Below are 25,924 nucleotides of genomic sequence, written 5' to 3' on the forward strand. Positions count from 1 at the left end.
TGATGACACCGCTGGGTCATTAATTGGGTCGCGGATACATTAGCCCACTGCCGAAAAAATCGGCAAATATCAAAGTATTTGCTTTTCCCCATTCAAAGCAGGCTCGACGTAGTTTCTTGGACGAGAAGCCTACGACAGCCGGTTTGTCAAGGATTTCAGCATTACCGCTGCAACTGTACGATTTGCTCGGGCAAAATCGGAAATTTGAATGGACGAGAAAAATGTTTGAGTGTCACCGCGCGGATGTTGGACCACTGACTGACTATCAAAATTCCAAAGGTCAGATAGATGTTCACTGTTGCAACGGACGCTAGTGATCGCGGTCCCGGCGAAGTCCTAAAGCAAAGGGATGGAGTTACTGAATATGCCAGTCTCGTCCTGACTGACGCTAAACAGAAGTACTCGACCATTAAGAAAGAATGTTCAGCGATCGTCTGGTCCCTGGATAAATGAAGGCGATATCTGCGTGGGCAAAGAATTCATGTCGAAACCGATCATGCATTGGATGAGAACCGCCAGAGATCCTCGAGTAAGGCTCGCGTGCTGGGCCGTCCGACTGCAAGGTTACAACATCACGATGCAGCACGTGCCAAAGAAAGATAACAACTTGGCTGGTTGGCTGTCAAGACCAGAGGTCACAGATGAGGTCCTCAGGATCATGATTGGAGCCAATAGCCTCGTCGCCGAACTGGATCCCGGAAGGTTGGTGCAATTCAAGCGACACGATTCTGTTTTACAAGTGGTTGTAGCCGCTTTTTTAGATGGAAGGAGCATTGAAAACGGAGAGGGAGAAAAGGAATCAGAAACGCTTCAGAGTCACTTTGAATGAGCCCGAATGAGGCCGCCATAATATCCTGGAACGCCATTGATTCGGATGTTGTGCGACCCATGATGCCTAGGGTTTTGAGACGGAGGCGCATCATCGAAAGCCATGAGGTGGCATATACTTTGGCAGAGGGCCTACTGGCCCGGGGGGAAGTGCGGTGATGGATTATGTGGTGTCCTATAAGCGATGTCAAATAATGGAAGGGGACACGACAGGGCAGTCCCACCCATGAAACATGTTGCTGTTCCAGAAGGCGGAGTGTTGTGGTCGGTGAACGTCACCGGTCCTTTTCCGGTGACATCCAGGGGGAATCAATACATTGTAACAATGAAAGAACACCTGTCTTTGTGCAACGAAGCCACATTCCTACCTAATTGGCAGGCATAGGCAGGCGACGGAGTGGTAATGCACCTCATCGCGGCCAACCATGATGTGCCAGAAATGATCCCTAGCGATCAAGGGCATGGCTTCAAGCGCGAGGAGTTTAGGATCTGCTTGCAGATGCTGGGTATCAGACGGCTAAGTTTGGCACCATACCACCCACAACCAAATGGCCTAAGTGAACGATCAAGTGGTGGCCTGGGGCCAAACGAGTTAACTGGGTGGTGAACTTGCCGATTATATTGCTAGCCCATCGTGCCTCCGTACATCTAACCACAGGCAAGTCCTCCATTATGTTGATCTACTGTCAAAATCCGTGCCTTCCGTTTGATAAGTAAATGGGCTTGTGGCCGGCAACGTGCTTGTCTCTGTAGCAGTTAGAAGAAGAAGGATGGAGCGCTCGAAAAAAGGAAGGGTCTAGGCAGAAAACGGCAAGTAAGAAGGCACGAACTTTCCCCATATGCACGAAGTTCAAGAGGAAGGATCACCAGAATCCTGGAAGGAATGGGCTGGGTTCGCGAAGGCTGTGTAGTGGAGGGGGGTGGGTTTTTCGTTGCCCATCGCCGGTGAACGTCCATGCGATTCAAGATGGCCGTGGATCAAAAATAGTAAATGGGACGCAGATCCGTAAGCAGCATGATACATCGAAAAGGCGGCCGATTAGACTCGCTAAGGAAGCCGAAATGACGGAGGTAAATGAAAATCAATGGCACGCGAACGACCTTCAAGGTGTTGTTTAACGTTGATACGACTGTATAGGGGAGGAATTTGAGTATTGAGCTCTCTTCTAGTGAACTCGTTTGAAAAGGGAGATCTTTGCGGAATTTGTTTACGCGCTTTGTACCATTAGTTTGAAATTAAGCAACTCTCAATGGTTATCCTGGAAAGTTCAGCAAGACGCGTTTAAGTGAAGACGGGTGTTCAGTTTTCGTAACCAGGATGCATATGAAATATTCGCCTACATGTTCAATAGTACATAACTGGTCACCTGACATTTTGTATTAAATTACTCTGCAGCAAGGGCCTTCTTCCTGTCACTGCTATTATGAAGAGTTTGGGACAGCTCCAACTGGGATACACGTTTTCACTATGACGTTTTAATACAAATAGCCGCATTAATGTCCCCGGTGACAAAATAAATTTTAAAGACACTCATAAAATCAGCAGATACGTGAAAACAATTTTGTAGACTCAGGTTGCTACTCAGTACTGCCTGAAGCGCATATACGCATAAGGATTTCCCAGAAGACATCATAAATCATCAGTGTGCACGCACTTTTGGAATGACTTTGCACAAGCGCAAGCGATCAGTCAATGAACAAGCTGATCGAAAAAGTCGACCTTACCTTGTTACAATAAACTTTGTACCGCAGACCTATGAGATTTGTGGTGGTTACCTTTTTTATTTGTGAGGCAAAGTTCGATTCGCAGGAGGCGCACAGTATAAAATTCCAGCCACTAGCAGCTTCAAGTAATCCTGAATATGATGCGTCGTTGTTTGCTCCTTATTGCGTTCTTGTTCTGCATCGGGCACGTTGCATGGTTGGAAGCCATCGGTGTCCACAATTGGTCATCCATATTTAACAATAATCCGTCAAAGAATTGGGTTGTCCTTGTCGCTGGTTCCTACACCTGGGAAAATTATCGACATCAAGTACGTTTCCGTTGGTTTTGTGTTGGCTTGAGTCTCCACAGTTCACCTAACTCCCGTAAGAAATTGTTTTCATAGTGTAAGTTTCCAATAAAGGTCACCCAAACAGTTGTGTCCTACCTAATTTTCTCCAAGTGTCACATTTTACTCGAGATGACGCCACAACTAACACAAACACCAATGATCCCACATTTTGTGGTCTGCACTCGTTTTCGTCAGCAGTTCCCTGTCGCAAAACCATATTTTGTTTTGGGTAAGGTCGATTATCCGGTCCTATTAAACTCAGTTGTTACTGATTACATAGTTTGATTCACGTTAATCAGAATCCGACTTTCGTCACCCATAAGTTTATCATTGTGTTATGTCTTGTGAAATCACGGCCTTTGAGTGGGAGGCATGGTGTTGTCGAAAAATGTATTTGATGGCTTTCCAGCCACCACTACTCATCTGACCTGACATGGAAGCTTCATTATATAACAGTAGCGCTCCCGGACTCCGCAGTACCGTAGCCTAGAGTGACCTGTTGTATGAACGGGGACTCAGAATCCTGAACACAGGCCACTGACGTACCAAGAACATTGGCTGTTTCGGCGTAAGCACAGAAATTGCTAGACAATGTGAGCGGGTAAATTTATGCTACTTGGTGAGATCAAGTAGTTGGAATATACACATACAAATCTATCTTGGTCAAATTCGTTCGTCCGCTCGTCTATCACTTGCATCGGGCTATACGAGAACCGTATTGAAAATGTTACACATAATCAGTGCGTGTTTATCCATTATTAAGATTCAGCGGGTACTAATTTATTGCTACTGAGTTTCGCGACAATATGACTTTTCATCTAGCACAGAAGCGAACGACAGATTCGGACGTATTTTCGAAGCCAAGTGATACTAATACTGCACAGCTTCTGTGGGCAGGTCGTTGTCCTGACATGTGAGTGAATGAGGAACTGTGTTCCACACAAGCCCTACCACAGCAGAATCATGCTTCCTGTTTATTGGATAATGCATCCAAATACTGTCGGGATAACTGATACCCCACCAGTTATGGATTATAATACACTCCCTGATTGCCTTCTTCAGACGCCATGCCCCACCCTGACGGTTATCCCAAATTCAGGTGTCATTTGTATTCTCATTCAGGCGGACGTTTACCACGCGTATCGAGTCGTGCGTGCAAACAAAGTTCCTGCGGAGAATATAATTACCTTCGCCTACGACGACATTGCAAACAATCCCAAGTAAATATCGCGTACTATTTTCGCTATATGGTAGCAAACAGAATGTAGAGAGGGCGCTCCATCGTTTAACCTTAATATGTCTCATTATCTCGTCGTATTTCCAATCTATGTAATTGGTTAATTTGAGTTTCAGGTAATTATGGGTTTTCGTGTGTCACTTCAGATGTCCTAATATATTTTCTTATGGTTCATGTCTTTTCAAGAGTGTAGGCGCCTGATGCAAGCAGCACATTCTGATGATGATGATGATGACGATGTTAGTGATATGAACCGGAGTGAGAACTCGTTTCCGCAGCCTGAAACGAAACCCACTGATATCTAGATGTTGTTTGAATGCATCAGCCGGCTGATGATTTGGAGCAAATAGTAAGCAGGCAATCTACGATGCTAAATATTTTCATGCAGCCGGAGAGGACAAAAACCTTCTAAAAGCATTAATGATTAGTCCCTGCGTGCAGACTGTAACAATCGTAATTGGTTTATTACCCCATTCTTTCGTTCGGCTGTAGGATCCTCAAGGTGCCTACCTACCATGACACGAAGCTTGCACGAGGGCTGGGAGACTCAGGTTTCCCAAGACTAGACTGATGTGGCGGTAGGCAGAAGAATCACTGCTTTTTGCATTCCTTTATTCCAGAAATCCGTTTAAAGGCAGAGTGTTCCATGAATACCAGCACGAAGATGTGTACAATGGTGTAGTGATTGACTACCGTGGAAAAGTAAGTCCGTGTTCCGCTGCGCAGCAATCAAGTCAGTGCCTGCATCAGTTCAACGTGTAACACACGGTGAAACTAAAATGACAATGCGGATCAAAACACAATACAAACAACGTGGCGGATTAATCAGTTTTGCTATATTACGGAATGGTAAATTCACTTGGACGAACACTAGTCGTAAAGTCATAGAGAACTCTCAGTTGCCCATGACCGAGTTCAGCCTGCTTCTATTGGTCTCCCAAATGGGCTTGCGTTCTTGTCCAAAGAACCACGAAAAGTGCACGACGGCCAACATTGCACGATTAGCTTTCTCCGGGGAAATATCTTGTGATGTCCCGAGTGATGCACCAACCAATCCAAGCAGTGTGTACAGTACAGCACATTCGGCTAAAGAAAATCATATCGTAGACGTTCAACTGTGATTTAGTTGAGCAATGATGAGTGGTACTCACTTCCAGATAGCGGCTAGCAGTCACGTATGTTGCACTCCTTTGCTACTGTGGAAGACGAGTGCTACCTGATCGTGTTTCCAGGAAGTCCGTGTTCAACTAAATTACCGAACCTATGCTTGAGGAGCAAATCCAAATGTCATGTCTGGCGAAAACACCAACATTCGATTTATTCAGTTTGCAGCACACAGAGACCTCGCGTATAAAATATGGGTGAGAATGGAGGGCAGCTCTTAGATTTCAATCATTTTTCAGGGTGAAAGTTGATGGTTACTGGGAAGAGAGTGAGTGTGGGGAACGCCATTGGCACAAGAATAATTGGTCATGCATGTTCATCCGTTTTAGGATGTCACACCGAGTAATTTCCTGAAAGTATTAAAAGGCGATGATAAACTTGAAGCCAACAAGAAGAAGGTGCTGAAAAGGTGAGTTGGCGCGGAAGTGGATGTTGTTCATACACTTGTTGATCACAGCCAGAATTCTAGGTTTGCAGGTCACGGTCTTCGGATTTTCGAAATGCGTGTTTAGTATTATCTTAAGTAACTTGGTAAATAATCTTTTCGAGTGAGCCTCCCAGAAGTCACTCAAAATGATTTGCTTCCCTCCAGGGGAAACCCGGTTTATCCGTTTCCGACTATGGGTTATTATTAAATCATAAGCATAAGTCGATATAGTGGAGAGGTTTCAGAAATATTCAGATATGCGCAGTTTTGAATGGTCAAATATCTCCTTGGTCTTGAACAAATTGGGGTCGCTCGATCTTGGTTTACTGGTACTCACGGCGTTAAGCAACGCAAATTAACAATGTTGTTTCGGTGGTAGAAATCCAAGTGCACTGGTGGCCATGTCGGCTTATGGCGTTGACTCAAATCTGCATCGCGATCCACCCATAATAGCCTCAGCTTTCAAAATATCTGTCTCGCCTATGTGGGTTGATAGCGTCACAGTTGATCTTTCGAAATTCCCCGCACGCCTTCTTTACCCTCGAATGACAGGATGAAAAGCGTCGGCATACAGAAACAAGCCTGGAAACGGGGCAAATCTTTGTTCATTCGCAACCCATATGTCTCTCATTTAGGCGTTTATACACATTTTAGATTTGCATTTTGTGGCAATATCCGTAATCACCCGCTCTTTGAGCGTGTTTTCTGATTAACCGGTGCTCTGTACACATACATATTCCCAGCTCTCGTGAACCGAGCTTTTCGTTCACAGCTTAACAAAAGCCTCCTTGATTTAAAAGATTTTCTGAACACCGATTTTTGGGCGTTCTTCAAGCGCATCGTGTTAGTTGGTGGTCTGATATCATTCAGCTTTGCTTCCGGGAACTTAGTGCCTCGTGGTAGATTCGATTCGACAATTCAAGGCGGTGGCCTGGTAGCTGTTCATATAGGCTTTATTCTGAAGCTTCGGCAGTCCCCACAATAGCTTCGTGTGGGGAGTTCCTACATTCACCCTCCCAAAGCACTCAGTTTGACAAACACTAATTTCTGAACTAACCCGCCAAGTGGTAATAGATATGTAGCACTTTATCTTCTGTCGCCTGGAGTATGAAGTTTGCGCTGCCTGTCACGGATAATATATTATTTTGTAGCAAGGTAGTTTTCTGCAAAACTATATTTTCAGATAGAATATTTCGTTGGGATATTCAGAAGAGATATTTATTGTTACCTGACACATTGTGATTATAATAGTTTTTATTTCGAAATTAGGCTAACTTTGTACAAACCATTATCTTAGGTGAGCTCGGTGATATCTTTTTCCGTCAATTTGTGCACTATCTGGTTTTGCGTTTCTAATTTAACCAGGTTCGTTCTAATAAGTAAAGGGGCAGAAAGTTTTTTAAAAATTTTCCAATACCAATTTAAACAAATTCATTTTCTCTCATCCCGCCAGTAGTTTGTTGGGATGGAGAAGGAAAGGGAGATGGTCTATAGAATAGGTGATCAAATGTGATAAACTTATGTGCACAGTAAACAAGTTTTATCAACTGGAAGAGCATTCGCGGAAACAAACACCGAAAAATCAGGCTACAGCACAACAGCAATTCAGAAACAACCAATCAAAATGTACTACCGAATCCAGAAGTCGGAGTGAGAGACAATCGAATGTGGAAAGCCAGAATGCGACATGATAGAAATCGGTAACCGGTCAATCAGACCATGAACAAAAAGGTTTTCAGACGCAAACTACTTAAAGCAGCAATCGAATTCAGGGGATGCAAGCCTCAACGAAGCACAGTTCGAAGTCGACCATTTGGTCCTCGAGGAGTGTATGCTCCCTTCAGCCAGGCAGAGCCGTATAATATCAGATTGGAATGGAGTAACTTTCAACCCAACCACTCACTCATGATGTCACTTCGGTTGGTGATCAAACATTCGCAAGCTGATCACAACGAGCAGAGAACAGATAAACCCCATCCTGATAAAAGACCAAAAAACGGAACATTTTCAGATCAGGTTTGGTTAAAAACATGTGGCTTCTTGTATATTCCTGTTAAACATATAGGAGCGCCTCACGTTCGTCAGAAGTGCATACATTATGTATATATTTCACTAAAATGATGTAATCATGCTAATAAGAGCGTGTTTTTCAAAGAGCTGAGTGTGACTCTTCCAACGGCAAGATGTGAAAACTAGCTAAAGTGGAAAACTGCTTCCTCCCATCTTTATGCATTGCAAACTATAGGAATTCAACCAACGGCAGTCCGGATAATCAGATTTCCATCTCCATATTCACATGGCCATGGAAATAGTAAATAATTCGAAGTTAATTTGGCTACTGACTATATCAAGCAGCGTGTACAAAGTAATATTTTGATGGACGTGTTCGCTATGCTTCCATTTCCGCGGGTTTTCATTGTTGTGCTTTCATATCTGTGGAAGCCCCAGCGAATAAGCTACTTCTCAAGACCACCTTAACCTTTTTGTTCACTAACAGCGGTCCTAATGACAACGTGTTCATCTTCTTCTCTGGCCATGGTGCCACTTCCCTGATTGCCTTCCAAGAAAAAGAAGTAAGTTTAGTTAATTTCGCTAACCACGGTTTTAACACGCAGTTTTTTAATTGAAGGCTAAATAGTGAACTGATTGAAAAGTACTACGTCAACAGGTTGTTGTAATGACATCAACCGAAAAATGGGACACAAGCTACGATGTTCGTACGAAACCCTCAAGAGTGACATCCCTAGTTTGATAGGTCTCGTCAAGTTACTTAAAATGACACCGTCACATAGATTTATTTTTACGAAGTTTAAGGTCATTCGACTCACATGATTTCGCGTTCGATACATTCAGACCGCTGAGCAAACGTAGATACCATGAACAAATAAGCTGGTTGTATCCGGTCACTCAAGAGGCGTAGATGAAACGAAAAACGTGTCAGCCGATTCTTTGATGATAAGGCAACATAATGCTTTTCGCTTCTACGAGAGATCAGTCTTTAATAAAATGTCTAGAAGCAACGTACAACTGTTCCACCATTATTAAGAATCATCAGTGGTGCGCTTGATAAATGCAACGTGTAACCGTCGGCCATGAGCGACCAACCAATAGCCTGATTTATCCGCACTAAGTCGGGACATTCTTCAACCAATTGATCCACATCACTGTTGACTGTCTTATCGAGTGACTGATGTTGAGCTCACGAGAAATTTTATTCTTGTCTTGCGACAGCTGTATGCCATGGAGTTGAACGATACCCTTGCCTACATGCATTCAAAAAAAATGTTCAACAAATTGGTGCTGTACATGAATGCTTGCTACTCTGGCTCTATGTTTCGCGACGTTCTTCCTTCAAATATGGGAAGTAAGTAGCGTAAATTTCTTGCTGATTCATTAATGGGTCCTGTGAAATAGCTTTCGAAGTGTGAATTACATGTGGTTCGAAAGCGGCGTTGACCAGTGAAACCGAACGCTTCTCCAAACTTGGTTTATTCTTTGTATGGAAGTAACCCTTGACTCTACTCAAGAAGCGTTTAGCCGATGATACCACAAACTCTAGCCTCCATCGATCAATGTCGCTTCCGATAACGAACTGGTTTCATATGGGTGTAGGAAGTCATTGTGTAACCCTTGTAACCCTGTGATATTGTGGTGCCCTTTGCGGCAACCACCAATGCCAAGTGGATAAATTCATGATAAATTATAAATGAATCGGGGGACTTTTATTAAAAGTTCAATTCAACCCATCAAACTACAGGCCTAATGGTGTGCCGTGAGGACCTTTCGCCGTCCTCGACAGTGGTTTTGTAAAGTGAGTGTTACCGCAAAATACAGATTATACATTCACACACTTATTGGATTTTGACGAGCTTACCCAACCAAACCCAGATAAATGTCTCGTTCATGAGAGTGTTCGGCAAGCCTTGATTAAGTTTTCAGGACAGTCAACACTGCGTCGACCGGATTCGCCGCAGGAAGCACGAAAACCATGATGTTCCCTCAGTGAAATGTCAGCGACATTCTGAGTAGTATGATAGTTCTAGACTTCTTGCAGCTTCATCTGTTCTGTGAGTCACAGGATCCGTTTGCCGACAATTTACCTCACTATTTCACACATCTTTGATATTGACTTACATTGCCTGTTGTCCCAACCCCTAAACCTGCAGTCTATGTGACAACATCAGCTAATGAAAATGAACAATCCTGGGGTATTTTTTGTTTTGACAAGGAAATCGATGCTTGTCTAGCGGACGAATACTCGTATGACTGGATTTTAGATTCGGAATACGTAAGTTTTAAATGATTTGTTGCAGATAAGCCTGTCAGTTGTGGATGGTTATTCCGGAGGTACTAAGGAGACAGTGGTAGTCCACTTGGTACTCCAAATCATTTAATTTTTTTTCAAGCTTGATGAGAATTTATGGCAATTCAGCCATCGTCGCCCTCCGGTGGCCCTAAACTAACGAAATCATTGGTTGTAGGTCCGAAATTTCTCACTATCCTCCCAATCAGGTTTGCCTATGATCTTGCAGAGGAATATGATATAGACTAGCTAAATTCTGATTGCTATCAGTTTTAATTCGCGCTCAACGATGGAGACCGCCTGATTCCCACCGTTACTGCCCTTGAATCGATGTTATTGGAGATTTTGTTATCATTTTCGGTTAAGATCGCGTGAGTAATCGTCTAAAGCTGTAGGCGCATTAGAATAATTGTGGTGGGCTAGAACCAAAACCGTTCCCTATTGATTTTGATCCCTTTCTATTCAATAGGGCTCTGAATAGAAATTGAATGCACGCATGGAACCGTCAGCGTTTAATACGGATGTTGACAGTGATGACGTTGATGTTGATGATAATAACGATGATGATGATGGTGGTGGATCTCCTGAACGCCTTCGTCTCAATGAATCTATCGAAATGAATCAATATGTCAGTGGCATTCATGCTGTCAGTTTCTATTCAGATTGTCTGACTGGGTCTAGGATGTGTAGGTATCTCGGGTGTATGCTGTAGGCTAGCCTGAGGTTTTCCAAACTGTTCCATTATCCTGTTTTATTCCACTGCGAATAATTTGGAATGATTGTATGGCAGTGAATCATCAGTATTTACTCTGTCGTTGATCTCACTGATGATGACGATTATGATGATTGTGGTGGTGGCGGTGATCAGAACCATGGAGCATCAAATCATTAAGATACGTTGGATGTGCATATATGACGTCGAGGAACAGCGGAGTGCTCACTAATTTACCAGCAGTATGTTTCATACCTTGGTTTGGTTGTCCTAACTCGAGTGATAGTTTCAATGTTTTGTCTACAGCGCATTAGTCTTAAAATTGCGTAAGCTGATCTGTCTGCTTTACGTAGCTCCCCATTGTCATTATCTCCCCCTTCCCGCATACAGAATGACCTAAAAAAGCGCACACTGAAGCAACAATACGATGAGGTAAAAAGGAGTACAGTGTTCAGTCACGTGATGAAATATGGTGAAATGGTGAGTCACAATGGTGGATCATTGTGCAAAGTCAAACTGTTATGAAAATGAATGTAGTTATCGAGATGACGGTTCTATTTCGTTACCTGTGATAGGTTACGGTCAACGTTGCAAGTACTTGATTAAGGAACTCCAGGTTTCATAGACAAAGTTCAGCAAGTTTGCAAGTCGAGGCATGTAGATATCCAAGCCTAGCCGGCGTCAATTTCCGGGTAACCAAGCAACGGCTTCGGTTAACTTATGATTCATACTTTTCTGTGCTTCTGTACAAAAGGAAGTTGAATCTATATGAATCATTTACAAGTAATTCAGAGGAAGAATAGATTTCCACGATGACTGAATATTCCATCTGAACAGTTGACACTCGAGGAGCCTGGCAATATGTGGCCACGTGATGTGCTTTTCCGTGATGGAGCGATGAGTGCCTTGGATCTGAACGAGCAACTTAGGTGATAATACTGGTGCCATACACTGATGTCTGTGGGACGGTTTCGGAACTAATGTTCATTGATCAACCGGATTTTACAACATTAACACGTGAGTACTAAGGTTTATAATTACGCTCGCATGATGAGCCGCTTCTTCATTGTATTGAACAGGAAGATAACTTGGTTGATATCGAACTCACAGGTGTCTGTTTATTGTTTATTTCAGGCGTTGGAAAGTCTCCCAGTTGGAAAATTCCAGGGGCATTATGATATACTGATGCATCGAAACAACAGAACGATAGCAGTATGTGTTCTGCGGAAAACTCGATAATTTGAATCGTCTATAGGAACAGTTATATTGTACGCCACTGGATGTTTAAGGAGCGCAGTGACCACTTCACATTCCAAAAACAGTCTGAGAAGTTATCACCTCAGTGGCCGAAACACCTGGTATTCCAGCAATCATCGACGAAGACTGCAAATTAACAGCTGACTCAATAATCTCAATTAAAATATATTTTGAGCGGAACAAGATTTACTCCGATAAACCAATCCATGTGGTTCCCTAAAAATATATAAATAGATAGATTGATAGATAGATAGATAGATAGATAGATAGATAGATAGATAGATAGATAGATAGATAGATAGATAGATAGATAGATAGATAGATAGATAGATAGATAGATAGATAGATAGATAGATAGATAGATAGATAGATAGATAGATAGATAGATAGATAGATAGATAGATAGATAGATAGATAGATAGATAGATAGATAGATAGATAGATAGATAGATAGATAGATAGATAGATAGATAGATAGATAGATAGATAGATAGATAGATAGATAGATAGATAGATAGATAGATAGATAGATAGATAGATAGATAGATAGATAGATAGATAGATAGATAGATAGATAGATAGATAGATAGATAGATAGATAGATAGATAGATAGATAGATAGATAGATAGATAGATAGATAGATAGATAGATAGATAGATAGATAGATAGATAGATAGATAGATAGATAGATAGATAGATAGATAGATAGATAGATAGATAGATAGATAGATAGATAGATAGATAGATAGATAGATAGATAGATAGATAGATAGATAGATAGATAGATAGATAGATAGATAGATAGATAGATAGATAGATAGATAGATAGATAGATAGATAGATAGATAGATAGATAGATAGATAGATAGGTAGGTAGGTGGGTAGGTAGGTAGATAGATGGGCAGTCAAACAGAGACCGATGTATAGGTGGGCACGTATTTTGATGAATAGCGGATGATCTACTTAAAATTAGCGGAGCGAGCGAGTGGTAGATCAAACACATCGAGTGTCTGATTATTTTCTGTTGTGTGATGAACGATAATAGACCTGATATCGGAGACCTATCAATCTAACTGACAAGCATTTCGCCGGTGGCAATTCTTCGTCGATCTCATGTTACACCCTCCGGCGGAGTATGGTGTTCATCACTGACCATGAAAAGATCACAGAAATTGTCACCTGCTTAACTCACGGTGCTACCTAATTCTGCAATGGGATCGTTGATTCATCAACGAGTTTGGTTGAATATGGTCATGGCATAAATCTACCCATGAGAAATAAGGCTTCGTTTCAGATAATCAGCGAAATCCATGAAACGTGTAGTGATGTTCTACGTACTTCAAACTGATGCTCAGAACTGATGCTCGTCAGTTATTTGCGTTAGCCTGGCAACCGAGTGATTTTATGTAGTTCCTTATCAATAGCGAGTAGTTTGGGAAGTCAATTCCTTCAATCAGCATTGACAGATCACATGTTAACAATAAGCGTTGCATAATTGTTTTCTGGGTTCCAGCCGAATGCTGTTGATGGAAAGCCCTCTTGCCATGCGCATTTGTTTTCAAAATCTCGACGCTTGATGAAGGCCGCAACCGAGGAAGAACAAGAAACGGCTTGGCGAAAGCTGCACCGTGTACTTCGGGTTTGTAGTTTCCTATGCTTATCCAGTTGATGTAATCAAAGGAACTGGGTGGATGATAAAAGATATTTTTATGTTAGAGTCTATTTGTGTGTTGGGGAATAGGTATTGAGGATGCATTGGAGTAGGCCTACGTAATCAGTGCAATATTATATCGGCCGTTGCTTTAAGCCACACAAAAATCCAACGTGATCCGTATAGATGTGCAAGATATCTTCAATAGTCTGTCTACAACCTCCGACAATTATTCTTCTCGCTTCTTCCAGCTTAGCCACATCGTCAAGGAAACGTTTCGTGACATCGTCGTGGTTGCGACAACCCACTACAAGCCAACGCTAAAGGGCTTGTCCAAAGTGGATGAGCTCATGTGCTTCAAGGCAGTATTCGATCAATTCCGGACTCACTGCTTCACAATTCAGCAGGCAAGTTGACCTCGTGATGCACGAAAACAAGGGGTGCCTAAAACTATGCATACATTAGTAGCCAATGTATTCACCCACGGCATCACGTTAGGCGAGACTTAGTCTCAAAATTACTCTTAGTTAAACATCCAGCAAATGACATTCCGGGGCATATGTGGTGCTGACAGTTCAGTTCGGTTCAGTTCAGTTCATTTTATTTCAGCTCAGTTCAGATCACTTCAGTTCAGTTCAGTTCTGTTCTGTTAATTTCACTTTAATTCTAATTCAGTTTAGCTTGGTTTAGTTCAGTTTGAACCCATTGCAAACTGAGTTCTAATCAGCAGAAAGCAACCACCACGAAAATTTATAGATGATATTGCAAGTGGTACAGGACAGTCGTGAATATAAGTTTCATCGTTTGTGCTCAACAATGCTAAGGAATTTACTCAAGTATGATTTGACCACAATCGCGCAATCGTTAGGTTTTTATTCAAAAACGCATAAATCCGGGGAACATTTACCGAGCAAGTCGATGTCCAACAAACAGATACCTGGAACAATTGGTGTGGTAAAACTGTAGAAGGCAAGCCCAAGAAGATAGCCACGTCTAATCAACTCGGATAAGCTCATATGAATACTTCTGTCTTACTTTGAGTGTGTATCGTAGTTTCAATGTTTTAACAATCACTTTCAAATCTCTGTTAACTTAAACTCTAGTTATTCTGTGTAGGGTGGTATACATCCCGCTTTCTGATCAACGAGACCAGCCATTTCGTACAAACCTCGTTCGATTCTACCTGCCAGTATTTTGCCTGAAAGCCCACAGATGCCCATCTATTGCGCCATGTGATTCACTAGCGTTCGTGTATCTGTGCTCTTCTACAATGTTTCCGTAGAGGAATTCTGCTATTAATTTCACCATTTAGAATTGATCGAGGACAAACACGCAAAAACATTTCATCAGTATCACACCTGTCCGAAAAGCATACCATAACTTTGTTTATTACAAGAATCGTTCATTATTTTTCGGAACCACAATATTAATCTGTACAGTGGAAGTCCAGTGGAAAGCGCAGGCGTTCTACTGGTTATGTGTTGTCATTTGATTTGATCTAATGGCGGGGGGAATGAGGGGGAATTCATTTTCGTACTTATATCGATATATATAGACGAATTAGTAACTCAAAATTAAGCGCAGCGTAACAACCAACGCGCATGTTTTAGGATTGGCGAATAATTGCAACGAATAGGGTATCAGTCATGTTCATCAGTTTATCAACCGAAAAGAACCCAGACACTTCCCTGTACGGAGGACTAACTTATATTTCTTCGTTGGATTATCAACAAACCATGTTGCCTGAGTGATTTCAAAATTCCTAGAACAGTCTCGATCGGTTTCTCTTCCTCCACATTCACGATCGACGGCTGTTTTAACCAGAATCCAATCTTATCATGGACGTTCGTTACTATTCCAAATACCTCACTATTGGCACAGCAAGATTAGATACATAAACTGGACTACACATATGGTTGCTGCAAAGGTTTAGACAGCTGACGACCAGTTTCGTATTTCTCGAGGCCCATTAGGTAGGCGCACCTCCTGAGATTCCATCAGCCTTGTATTCTGGATAATCATTCGGTGGAAGCGAGACATTATTGTCGGTTCACTTGTGTTCCTTGTCGAAACCAAATCCGTTTGCAGGCGGAAGTATTTGTCAAAATCTGTCGTGTTCAAGTAGAACGTGAGGTTGACAGAAATTTTGGGACTGCGACTACCTGATGAGCATGAGCGGAACCGATCGTAGTTATACTACGTATTTTGTTGCGTGGAGATTCACTCTTTTGCTACATAGCTGAAAAATTTCTCGTATACATCGCTAACGTCGTGCGAGTTTATATCAAAACGTTTCAAAATGTCCAAAATTCCGATATGCCGATACTCACCCACCCCTCTCACAAATACCAGTTTTAATCGCTGACCTAATATCTACTTCACATTCAGTGATGCTCAATGAAAAGCATCCCCAGTGTTTAGCATATTTCCCAAATTTTCTCGAGGATGCTGAACTCTGCTGGTGAACGTTGGAAAGAATCGTGTGGGAAACTTCCTTCCTCTTGCTTTGAAAGCACTCTCAGTCATTATACAAACCTATTGCTCAAAATGAAGAGACTTCATTTTCTTGGTTAATCATTCACTTCCATGATCAGCTGTAATTCTCTTATCGATCTGTCCTTAGGTCCCCGAGGTAGCTCAGCATACAACTCATTTAATGGAGCTGTGCAAAGCTGGATACGAAGCTGAAACGCTCATCGGCTCTGTCCAAAACGTTTGCTCCTAACGCAAACGCAACTTGTTGCCTAATTTTGCGAAAATAGAATGAATTACAGCTGTTCCGTTTCGTCTTTTGCCATCTTTGTGAAACACGGGTTGTTTTTCCATCAAGCTAGGCGTCCAAAATCGTTCGGTAACAAGCAATAGCATTCAGGTATTCTCAGGCCATGTGGACTCATCAAGACGCCCCCACATTTCTGACGTACCAGTGTACGATAAATGCACAGGACGAACAAAAATAGGCCAGCCGGCCGACACAGGTACATCAGTTTTGTGTCGTTTGTCGACACAAACACACTGCTCAATTTTCAATGTTTCTCGTGATCACTCTAGCCGTGATATAAACGCATCATCAAACATAACCCCATCGACTTGGAGTATGTTCTCACACATTCCTTAAAACTTTATCGTATATTTAGATAAGGTCGTTGGGAAAGCCTTAGTTTGTCTTACATTCAGACTGGTGAGGAGTCTTTTGGAATTTTTTATTTTGGGCACTTGTTCTCTCGACATATTTTCAAACTGATTTTGTTGTATCAGATTCGTCAACTGGTTGATTTTTATGCGCATGGGACGGGAAGGTTATCGACCAAAATCACTATCCAGGTACTCCATAGAAGCATTTCTGGATACACCAGATGCGCAGTACTGCAGAGAATTCAGCACAATGGACAGACCGGTTACCAGGGCGGAAGAATACCTGCTTGGGAACTGACTAATAAAATGCCAGGCGTCAAAGCAGGCCTGTTGGTCACTCAATTGATACTCAACAAAATCTCTACAACTATACTTGAAATGACCTGCTACAATAAGATTGCTGAAAAACCTCCAGTAACTAACTGCAGGACTCACATTTCTAGGTTTCATTTGATAGGCGTACTAAGCGAAGCTTGATAGGAAATCAGAGACGAATAAGCGCATGGGACGGGAAGGTTATCGAGTAAAGGCGTTGTGACAGTTGATTCACCGGTTCCACGGAAGTCTCTCTTAGGATTAACGTACAAAATCATTCCGTACTGGACCATCCTTCTGCAGTTGGTCGGAGCTGTCAACATACAGACTGCGACTTGTATCAAGCCAAAACCCCAACTCAGACAGTAATCCGATTACTTCGTTTACACACAAAATTTAGCGATCAATTAATGCGCGTTTTCGCCACGAACCGGTGGAACTCTTTGGATGAATGTCAGAGTAAAATAAATGGAATGCTACTGTTACTGCTTTCCCAGTCCTGTGCCCAGTGTCAGAAAGGGTACACAAAAGCATTATACCAAACGAGCGAGTGCATGCTAGTGTAAAAGGTACAACGGCTCCGCGCTATTTAAAGAGAGATTTCTGGGATTAATACAGGCGTTTAGTGAACACCCATCGAAATCTTTCGTGATTCTGAGAGATGCCTGAACGCAAATCACATTTGGTCGTGGTTCTGTGGCCTGCATGAACGCTCGCCGGCTTTTGCCAAATTGATTGAATGATTGACTGGCCTGGATGCTTGCCGGCATTTCTATTCAAATTTTGGTGAATTTCAAGGGTCTCAGTAGGTTCCGACCATCCTAGGGTTACCTTCAGGATTCAGAACTTTCTGATAGATAAAATACTCTCATTCGCATATTAACTACGTCTCGTCGGGGGACTCAACAGAACCCAAAGAAATCTTCCGTATATACTGGTCTATTTCAACAGGACTGAGAAGTAAACTAATTTTCAAGATTCTTTTCAAAGATGAGTAGGTTTATTCTTCTTGGTGCGTATGTTATTTTATCATATTATTTTTATATATTATGTTTATTATATTATTCGTATCATAAGGATAGATCACCTGAACGTTGTCGCTCCCGAGAATGAGGAGGACACCGTTTGCAGGAGTATGATGTTTGACCCAGTCAAAATTCCCGGAACAAACTAAAGTGAATTGATATTTTGTTCACTAGCCTTCAGGTTAACTAACGCAAATGATTTCTTCTGCTTCCCACATTAGGAGACATAGGATGGAGCGAGTCGCATGAAACTTAAAATATCATGATTTGCCCATACGGGTCGTGCTACGAAAACGACAGAAGCGAATAACGCACATCGATCCAGCCACTTTTCACAAGTTTTTAGATTTACGACGTAAAACGCGGTACAAATAGCAGATGCTCCCTATCGGAGTGAGGACATTTTCCCTAGACAGCTCGAGATAGCTATGTGGTTAGGGAGCGAACTTACTGGTCGGAGGGTTCGCGGTTCCAGCCCAACCCTGGCATTTTGCCTGCTCCAGTGTAGAATTGGGCGGGATCTCAATCTCGAAATTTTTGGGTGGAACGGTACAACATCTGGATTGTTAATTTATATTCTTTGCAACTTGTGTATTTCAATTATATCGTTTCGTTCGGCCAACACAAGATCTGCTACAAAGTATTCATTAGTATTTGAAACAGCATGAGTGCCATTAACAGTTGACCTCTGGTAGTGACGCCAACTTGGGACGTCACAATACCCCCAAATCGTCTGGAATAATATTCGTAACTTGTTGCAATACAGCTGGTGAAACATTTAGACCAAAGAGAAGGACGTTATGTCGGAATAACCAAAAACGTGTGTTGAGCACCAAAATATTACTAGAGGCATCCTGCAGTGGTGTTTGAATATTGCATTTATTAGATCGATTTTTAAGAAGACACTTGTGCGCTAGCCGTGAGAGCAGCGAGGGATTCCGACTGAAATTGGACGGATTGTCAATGCACTGAATGCGCCAAGGCGACAGGTCCGTGCAGCACGATCCTCTGGTCAGCCCAGACATCAAGCAGACAAACTTGGGAGAACATTCTGCCAAGAGCGCAGAATCCGTGTTTGATCTTAGACGGGAAAGATTATTGTGATGTGGTTCGTGCCCCAGACAAAACAAACGGCATCCGTTGAAAATATTATAGGATATTCGCAAATGTGAGCGCCGTATTCTCCCGGTATTTTGCGTCGACAGATATTTGCCAGCGTTCGGAAAGGAAGCCCAACACTGTGAAATATCGGGAGTGCTAGAGGGAATCGACCAGGTTGCATCTGAGTGAATCTGGCATATTTTCCTGGAACACCGCAATTGCGACGTTGTGCTGCCCGTGACGCCACGCGTCTTGAGACAGAAGCTGATAGTCAAGTGCCACCAGGTGGCACACACAGGATACACAAGACATATGACTTAATTCGGCAGGAAGTCCAGTGGCCCAAGTTTAGAGGTGAGGTGATGGATTGTGAGAAGTCCTGCAAGTGGTACCAACTGATGAAAAAGGGTACGAAAGAGGCGACCCATCCCATGGAATCTTCGCCTGTCTCGGAAATCGCCTATTTTTTCACCGCTGATATCATCGTCCCTTCTCCGGTGACGACCGGCAAAAATCAATTTATCGTGACAATGACAGAACACCTGTCGCACTGAATCGAATCAGCAGCCTTGTGAAAACGACCGGCGATGACGATCAGCGGAGTTGTAATGCATCACATCGTGGCCAATCCTAGGATGACGAGACTGATCGTAATCGATCAATAGCCTTGCTTTGAGAGCGAGCAGCTCAAGAGTTGGAGAATATACACTGATTTGCAAACTAATTTGCGATGTTTGGTTTATCGAGAGACTTACCTGAAACCAGTTCACGTGTGTGATGTTCCCAAGCAACTGAGTGTGCTGCACCAGGCCGCTCCATGTTTCAGTAGCTACGATATTCCAGATACCGCGAAACATGTGTATTTGCAGTGCGCTACTCATAAAGTTGCTGAAAATTCGTCGACACGTTACGACCGTCTTTCGCCCATCTTAGGGTTCATCAGATAGGCCCAGCCCCCGAGTTTCCGTCAACATTCTGTTCTATTTGAAACCAAATTGCACGAAATTACCGAATATACACTCACGTACAAACTTAGGTGTTGCTTACAGATATTGGGCACCGGACGGAAACGGACGGCAAGATATCACCGCAAACGAGCGATGTAATCGAACCATCAAGGAGTGGCAGGAGCCCGAAGGAGGCGACCGGTGCCAGCGATGCTGCTAGCTTATTGAGCTTACATACAGTAAACTAAAGGCAACTCCTTTTTCATGGTGATGTAGGGTCGACATCCGTCTCTTCTAGTTGATCAGAAAATTTGCGTACGGCGGGTATCACACGTTAGAATTTGCCTGATAGTCAGTGAATATCCAGGGAACTTTGAGAAGATGCGTTAAAGAAGAAGAATAGTTTATTTTGAAACAAGTTGCATAAAGGGATTCAGTTTCCTGATCCGTTGTCTGCAAAATTACAATTGGTGTTTTCTAATAAACATCTAGCGGTTGAGGGCTTCCCTGCATTCACTGGTACATAAACCACAAAATGGCTATTGGAGGTATTCCGTATACATGTCGCTGGATACTATCAAGTAGAACGTTGACCCCTCCGAAATCAATGAGCTAGGTGTTCATCAACTTCAACCTAACGAAATCATGTTTGATGTATCACCAGTAAGTTCCTAGGCTCTGAGGGAGTGCTCCAGTTTGGTGATTCTTCGTTATCGTTCCCCGAGTTTCCATCTACCCCATATTCCACTTGAACCGAACTTGGAGAGATTATGAGAACTTCACTCATTTACACATGAATTTGGTTTTTCACAGGACAGATGAATCCAGTTGAATTGACTTTTTGTGATGGTCCGCTAAACTAAATGTGGTGCACAAGCCTGCTTAGCATTCTAGTTGGAGTGATACTCGAGGCACGCAATACGCTGTAGATTAGGCGTCAGATATTACCAATAAATGTGCTGAAAACTCTTGGGCAATCAATGACAGGTGCAAATGATTGGTGTGCAAATAAGACCAGTTGTCGACAGCCAAATAGGACGAAACTGCTACACGGTGATTCTCGAATTTTCAATTTGGAGTGCCTTCGCTAACATGTCACAGGAAGGATAATTTGATCGAATTGCGAAACTTACACTTGAGAAGCTGTCACTCGAGGAGGCGGTCAACACGTGACCATGCAATGTGGTTTTCCGTTATTGGAGGATGAGCGGCAATATGTCCAAACATGGTGAGGGCTAATCACTTTGCTTATGTCAAATAATAGACCGATTGCGGTAAGATAACCTGAAAATGATCACAGCGAACGGTATTTCGGCGGATGCTGCCCGGATAATCGAACGAAGACAATTATTTGCATAACGCGCAGTGCCAGTTGCACGACTGAATGCTGCTCGAAACCCCTGTCTGCGATTAAGAGAATGACTGTCAACCGGTATCACAACATTGTCATTTACAATTGCGTTGCACTAACCAGTTGAATCGTAATGCATTCCGCCTGGAACTGTCTAGATACCGCCTCGTAACATGCAACTTCCTCCGACTTTGGCAATCGGCGGGTTTCTCCTAGATGCTGGGTTGTTGGAGCCATGAGGGAAGTGCCCAACTTTACTGTCGGTTCACTCATCGATCATCGAGGCTTCCTCTAGTGAGTGATTGAACGAAGTGGTTGATCTCCTTTCGACTTTGCGGCCTTCCAAAAATCCATAAACCAAATGTTCCGGTGGGACAGATATTAGACGGAATAAGTTCCCCACCGCATGAACTGGCCAGATTATTGGTCGGTATTTCAAAGTCCCTCACCGGGAAATCTAGTGCTTACATTAAAAGTCACGTGGCTTCGCCACCAAAGTGGCGGGAGTTACTGTTTGATCAGGTATGTTTACTTGCCGAAGAATTCGAACAGATAGCCTTAGCTGGATTTCCATACCCACCTAAGATATTTTGGCAGTGTGTTAACGTCAATGTTTTAATGATGATGCAGGAAGCTTTTAGTGACATTTACAATTATCTGAGTGAAATGCACTCACGTGTCATCTTTGGTATCGCGCGAGAGTCATTTTCGGGTGCCCTGGCCTGTTCTTGGTGAGATTTTGAATTTAGAATAAACATGGTCATGCATCTTGGTCATATTCGTTCGTTCGCTCGTCTATCGTTTGCTTGGATTTATATGATAATCGTTTTGAAAAATTTTACACATAATGTGTGCTTCCGTATCCATTTTTCAATTCCGTGGGTAATAATTTATTACCACTGAGTTTCGCCGCAATGTCACTATTTCTCAAGTACACAAACGAACGACAGATTCGGTCTTGTTTATGAGGATACCCAGATTACACAGCTCCGGTGAGCAGGTCGTAGTTCGGACACTTCACAGAATGTGAAACTTTGGCCCATACAATCCCCTCCAGAGTAGACTCATGCTTCGCGTTTTTGGGATAATGCATCCGAATACTGCTGGGATAACAGATACTCCACCAATTATGGATTATCATACACACCCTGCTTGCCTACTTCAGACGCCATGCCTCACTTTGACCGTTATCCCAAATTGACGTTTCATTTGTGTTCTCATTCAGGCGGGCGTTTACCACGCTTGCGGGTTCATCGTGCAAACACCCGCGGAGAATATAATTACCTTCGCCTACGCCGATATTGCAAACAATCCCAAGTAAATATACCTTAAGATTTTCGCTATATGCTAATAACTATAATCTAGAAATCGCCCTACGTTGTTTGACCTTAACACGTCTCATTTTTGTTTCGTGTTTCTCATATATATAATTGTTGAATTGGATTGCTTGTTTCATGTTTCTTGTGTCCCTTTAGATGTCTTGCCAGATTTTCTTTTGTTTGACGACTTTTCATGAGTCTGGACGCCATAGAACAGTGATGAAAGCAGCACAATCCGACGACGATAATGATGGGGATGACTATGATGCTGATGTGCACTCGTTCGAGTACTCGTTTCCGTAGCCTGAAATGAAACACATTGATATCTAGATGTCGTTTTGTTACATCAACCAGCCGATGATTTGGTTCAAATAGTAAGTAGAAAATCTGGTAATCTAAACATTTTTTGAGGCATCCGGGGACAACGGACCTTCTAAATCAATGAAATTTGATTCCTGCATGAAGACGTTAATAATCGTAAGTCGTTTATTGCCTCATCGGTCGTTCGCCTGTAGCATCTTATTAGTGCCTAGTTGCCATGGCCCACGAAGATAGGACGAGGTCTAGAGAAATGCCATGTCAGAGGTACGAGTCAGAGGTACGACTGGGAAGAAATTTTCGGTCAGATGATTGGTTCTTCCTACGCCTTAAATCTTGATCAAACTCGGCACCTAATCACTTGGTCTGACGAAGCTTTTGTGACAGAAGCGAAACCTCGCCCAGGAATCAATCTGCCTATCGTCACCAAACTTTTTCGAAAGATAGTTTTTATTGCGTTGCTACGCTGAAACATGATGTTTTCCAAAAGGGACTGCCTCAAAAGCGAAAGCGGGAGCACATCTTCAGCGGTGCGATACTAACCAAATTCCACATGAAGCAAATCAGCACATAAAATGCAGTTACATATGCAGTTACGGTAATTGTCGAAAACTATATGGCATGTGAAACTGAATACCCAAATTTATCAACTTAGTCACCTACTCAGTTATTGTAAGCAGTTTACATTGATTCAGTTGACGTTCCGCGCAACAAACATAGTCTTGCGAAATTCTCAGAAGGATAAATCTATGTCCAGAGTCAAGGATCTCTTGTATAATATTACCGTCTCTTCCAGAAAATTATCACACAATCGAGATTTCATGATACCTTGGTTTGAAAGACTGTCCTTATTCGTAGCCCATGAACTTCTCACAAATATTTACAATTCTTGTTACAAATAACCCACTTTTAAGACGCTGCAAGATAGGGTAGGTAACTGATGTCACTCACGTGCTTGTTATCACTCTGTCTCTCTCTGGGAACAAGTCATTCTCCAGCTACGCCGTAGAAACCTCCTCCCGAAAGTTCAATTTGCCTGAGAAGCCCCGGATTATTATGTGCCTTTGTCCAGAATTTACTGACTTTTCTCAAATACAGCCTTCGCATCTCCACTACTCCAGGCTAGGTTTGGGTTACCCGGCGATTGCTCAGCACTTGTTCTTCCCTCGGAAAATATGGCAGGGGGAATACCAAAACGATGTTGCCGCTGAAATATTACCAATAATATCCTTCCCAATAATAAAGCTGCTACTTTGCCACTTTGGATTTCAGCGAATTATATTCAACTGTAGTGCTGTGAGGGTCATAAGTTCAGGGCCATAGTCGACGGCATGGTGTATCGATTCAGGGACTGTAATACATGCCGAGACTTCTGATGTAATGAAGCTTTCAACGGAATATATTTTACCCAAATTCTTAGTACAGTACGGAAAATTTCAAAGCTGTGCTTTCAATATTCTGTTGCATTTTATTAGAGGCAACCCTCAACCAGTTCAGTCAGGCTGTCGTTCCTTAATTTGCCTGTCGTAAAACAAGGTAAATGTTGGGCCAAAAACTGCTGATCAGTAGCGCGATTAGCTCCCAGTTAGACTGGATATAGCGCCAATCATCCTTCAATCACAGAAAACAAGTCCCATAGTCACACATCGTTGACATATTCCTCGAGTGACGACTTATCAAAAGAAAGTTCCCGTCATTTTATAAAACCATTATTTCTCTGATATACTCATGGATTGCTGGTTTTAACAGTTATACCACAAATGGGACGGGCATGAGAGTGATATGTTCTATTCCTGTAAACTCGCTTGAAAAATGAGGTCTTTGCGGAATTTGTGGAATCGCTTTTTACCATTTGCTTGGGCTTGAGCAACACTCATTGAATATACAGAGACGTTCAGCATGACGCGTTTAGGCAAAGATGGATGTTTCGTTTTTCTATCTAGTTTGCATATGAGGGGTTTGCCTTCCTTTCAAATAGTCTGTAACAGGTTAATTGGCATTTTGGGATAAATTACTCCCCAGGGAACGCATCATTCTTTTATTTGGTGGCGTGACCAGCATAGGGATCAAGATTTCGTGGCCGATAACTTCTGAGGAGGTGGAGGTTCGGAAGTTCGTAGGGTAATTTGGGGATGTCGCGGAGGCCACCGGACTGGAGACTGACCGGAGAAAGTGCGCGACGCTGAAGATACTTCTTAGGGCCGCACAAAGTCGCCACTATATGCGGCCAGAAGAGGTTGCTTGAAGATGGACTAGGCTTCCGCAAAGGAAGGAAGCGAGATCGACAAGCCAGCCGACCGCTCCAGTGACAAGGTATGGCGCAATCAATCCTGACGGTATTCCAAGCGCTGCCTTGAGGCTGGTCTGCGGATAAATTAAGTCAAGACACAGCTCGCACGAAGATCGGTGACACCTCTGGATCATAAAGTGGGTTAGCCCACCGCCACAAAAAATCGGTAAATTTGAAGCAATGTGCTGTTTTCAATTCAAAGCGGTCTCTAGGGCAGTTTCCTGTACGCGCAGCATACTAGAGCCTGCTTGTTGAGGGTTTCAGCACGATCGCTCCAATTGATCGACCTGCTCGGACATAATCGGAAATTTGAATGGACCAGGGAAGCATTTGAGCGTGTCAATGCGTGGTTGTTGGACCAGCAACTAACCATTACTGTTGCAACGAACACTAGTGATTGCGGCATCGGCGCAGATCTAGAGCAGCGGAATGGGGTTATCGAATATACCCGTCGTGTTCTGACTAACGCTGAACAGGAGTACGCAACCT

At 42.8% G+C, this 25,924-nt stretch overlaps 2 protein-coding genes across 2 annotated transcripts in view; one reads left to right on the top strand and one right to left on the bottom strand.

Moving 5' to 3' along the window:
- Window positions 1-21,781, bottom strand: part of T265_11674 (hypothetical protein) — a gene marked incomplete at both ends in the record, with an annotated part of 40,658 nt that extends 18,877 nt beyond the window's left edge. Inside the window, one exon of the mRNA XM_009178387.1 lies at window positions 21,629-21,781. Within this exon, the coding sequence (XP_009176651.1) occupies window positions 21,629-21,781 (153 nt within the window). The remainder of the gene's footprint in view (window positions 1-21,628) is intronic.
- T265_11673 (hypothetical protein) lies at window positions 2,691-14,050 on the top strand (the record flags this gene model as incomplete). The annotated part of the gene is made up of 11 exons (XM_009178388.1): window positions 2,691-2,861; window positions 4,005-4,102; window positions 4,740-4,821; window positions 5,613-5,692; window positions 8,208-8,283; window positions 8,942-9,074; window positions 9,877-9,998; window positions 11,116-11,205; window positions 11,860-11,937; window positions 13,497-13,622; window positions 13,886-14,050. The coding sequence occupies 11 exons, from the start codon at window positions 2,691-2,693 to the stop codon at window positions 14,048-14,050; spliced, it is 1,221 nt and encodes a 406-aa protein (XP_009176652.1).
- Window positions 21,782-25,924: the final 4,143 nt, after the last annotated feature.

The sequence above is a fragment of the Opisthorchis viverrini genome (genome assembly GCF_000715545.1).
Source record: "Opisthorchis viverrini unplaced genomic scaffold opera_v5_547, whole genome shotgun sequence".
Classification (NCBI taxonomy): Eukaryota; Metazoa; Platyhelminthes; class Trematoda; order Opisthorchiida; family Opisthorchiidae; genus Opisthorchis; species Opisthorchis viverrini.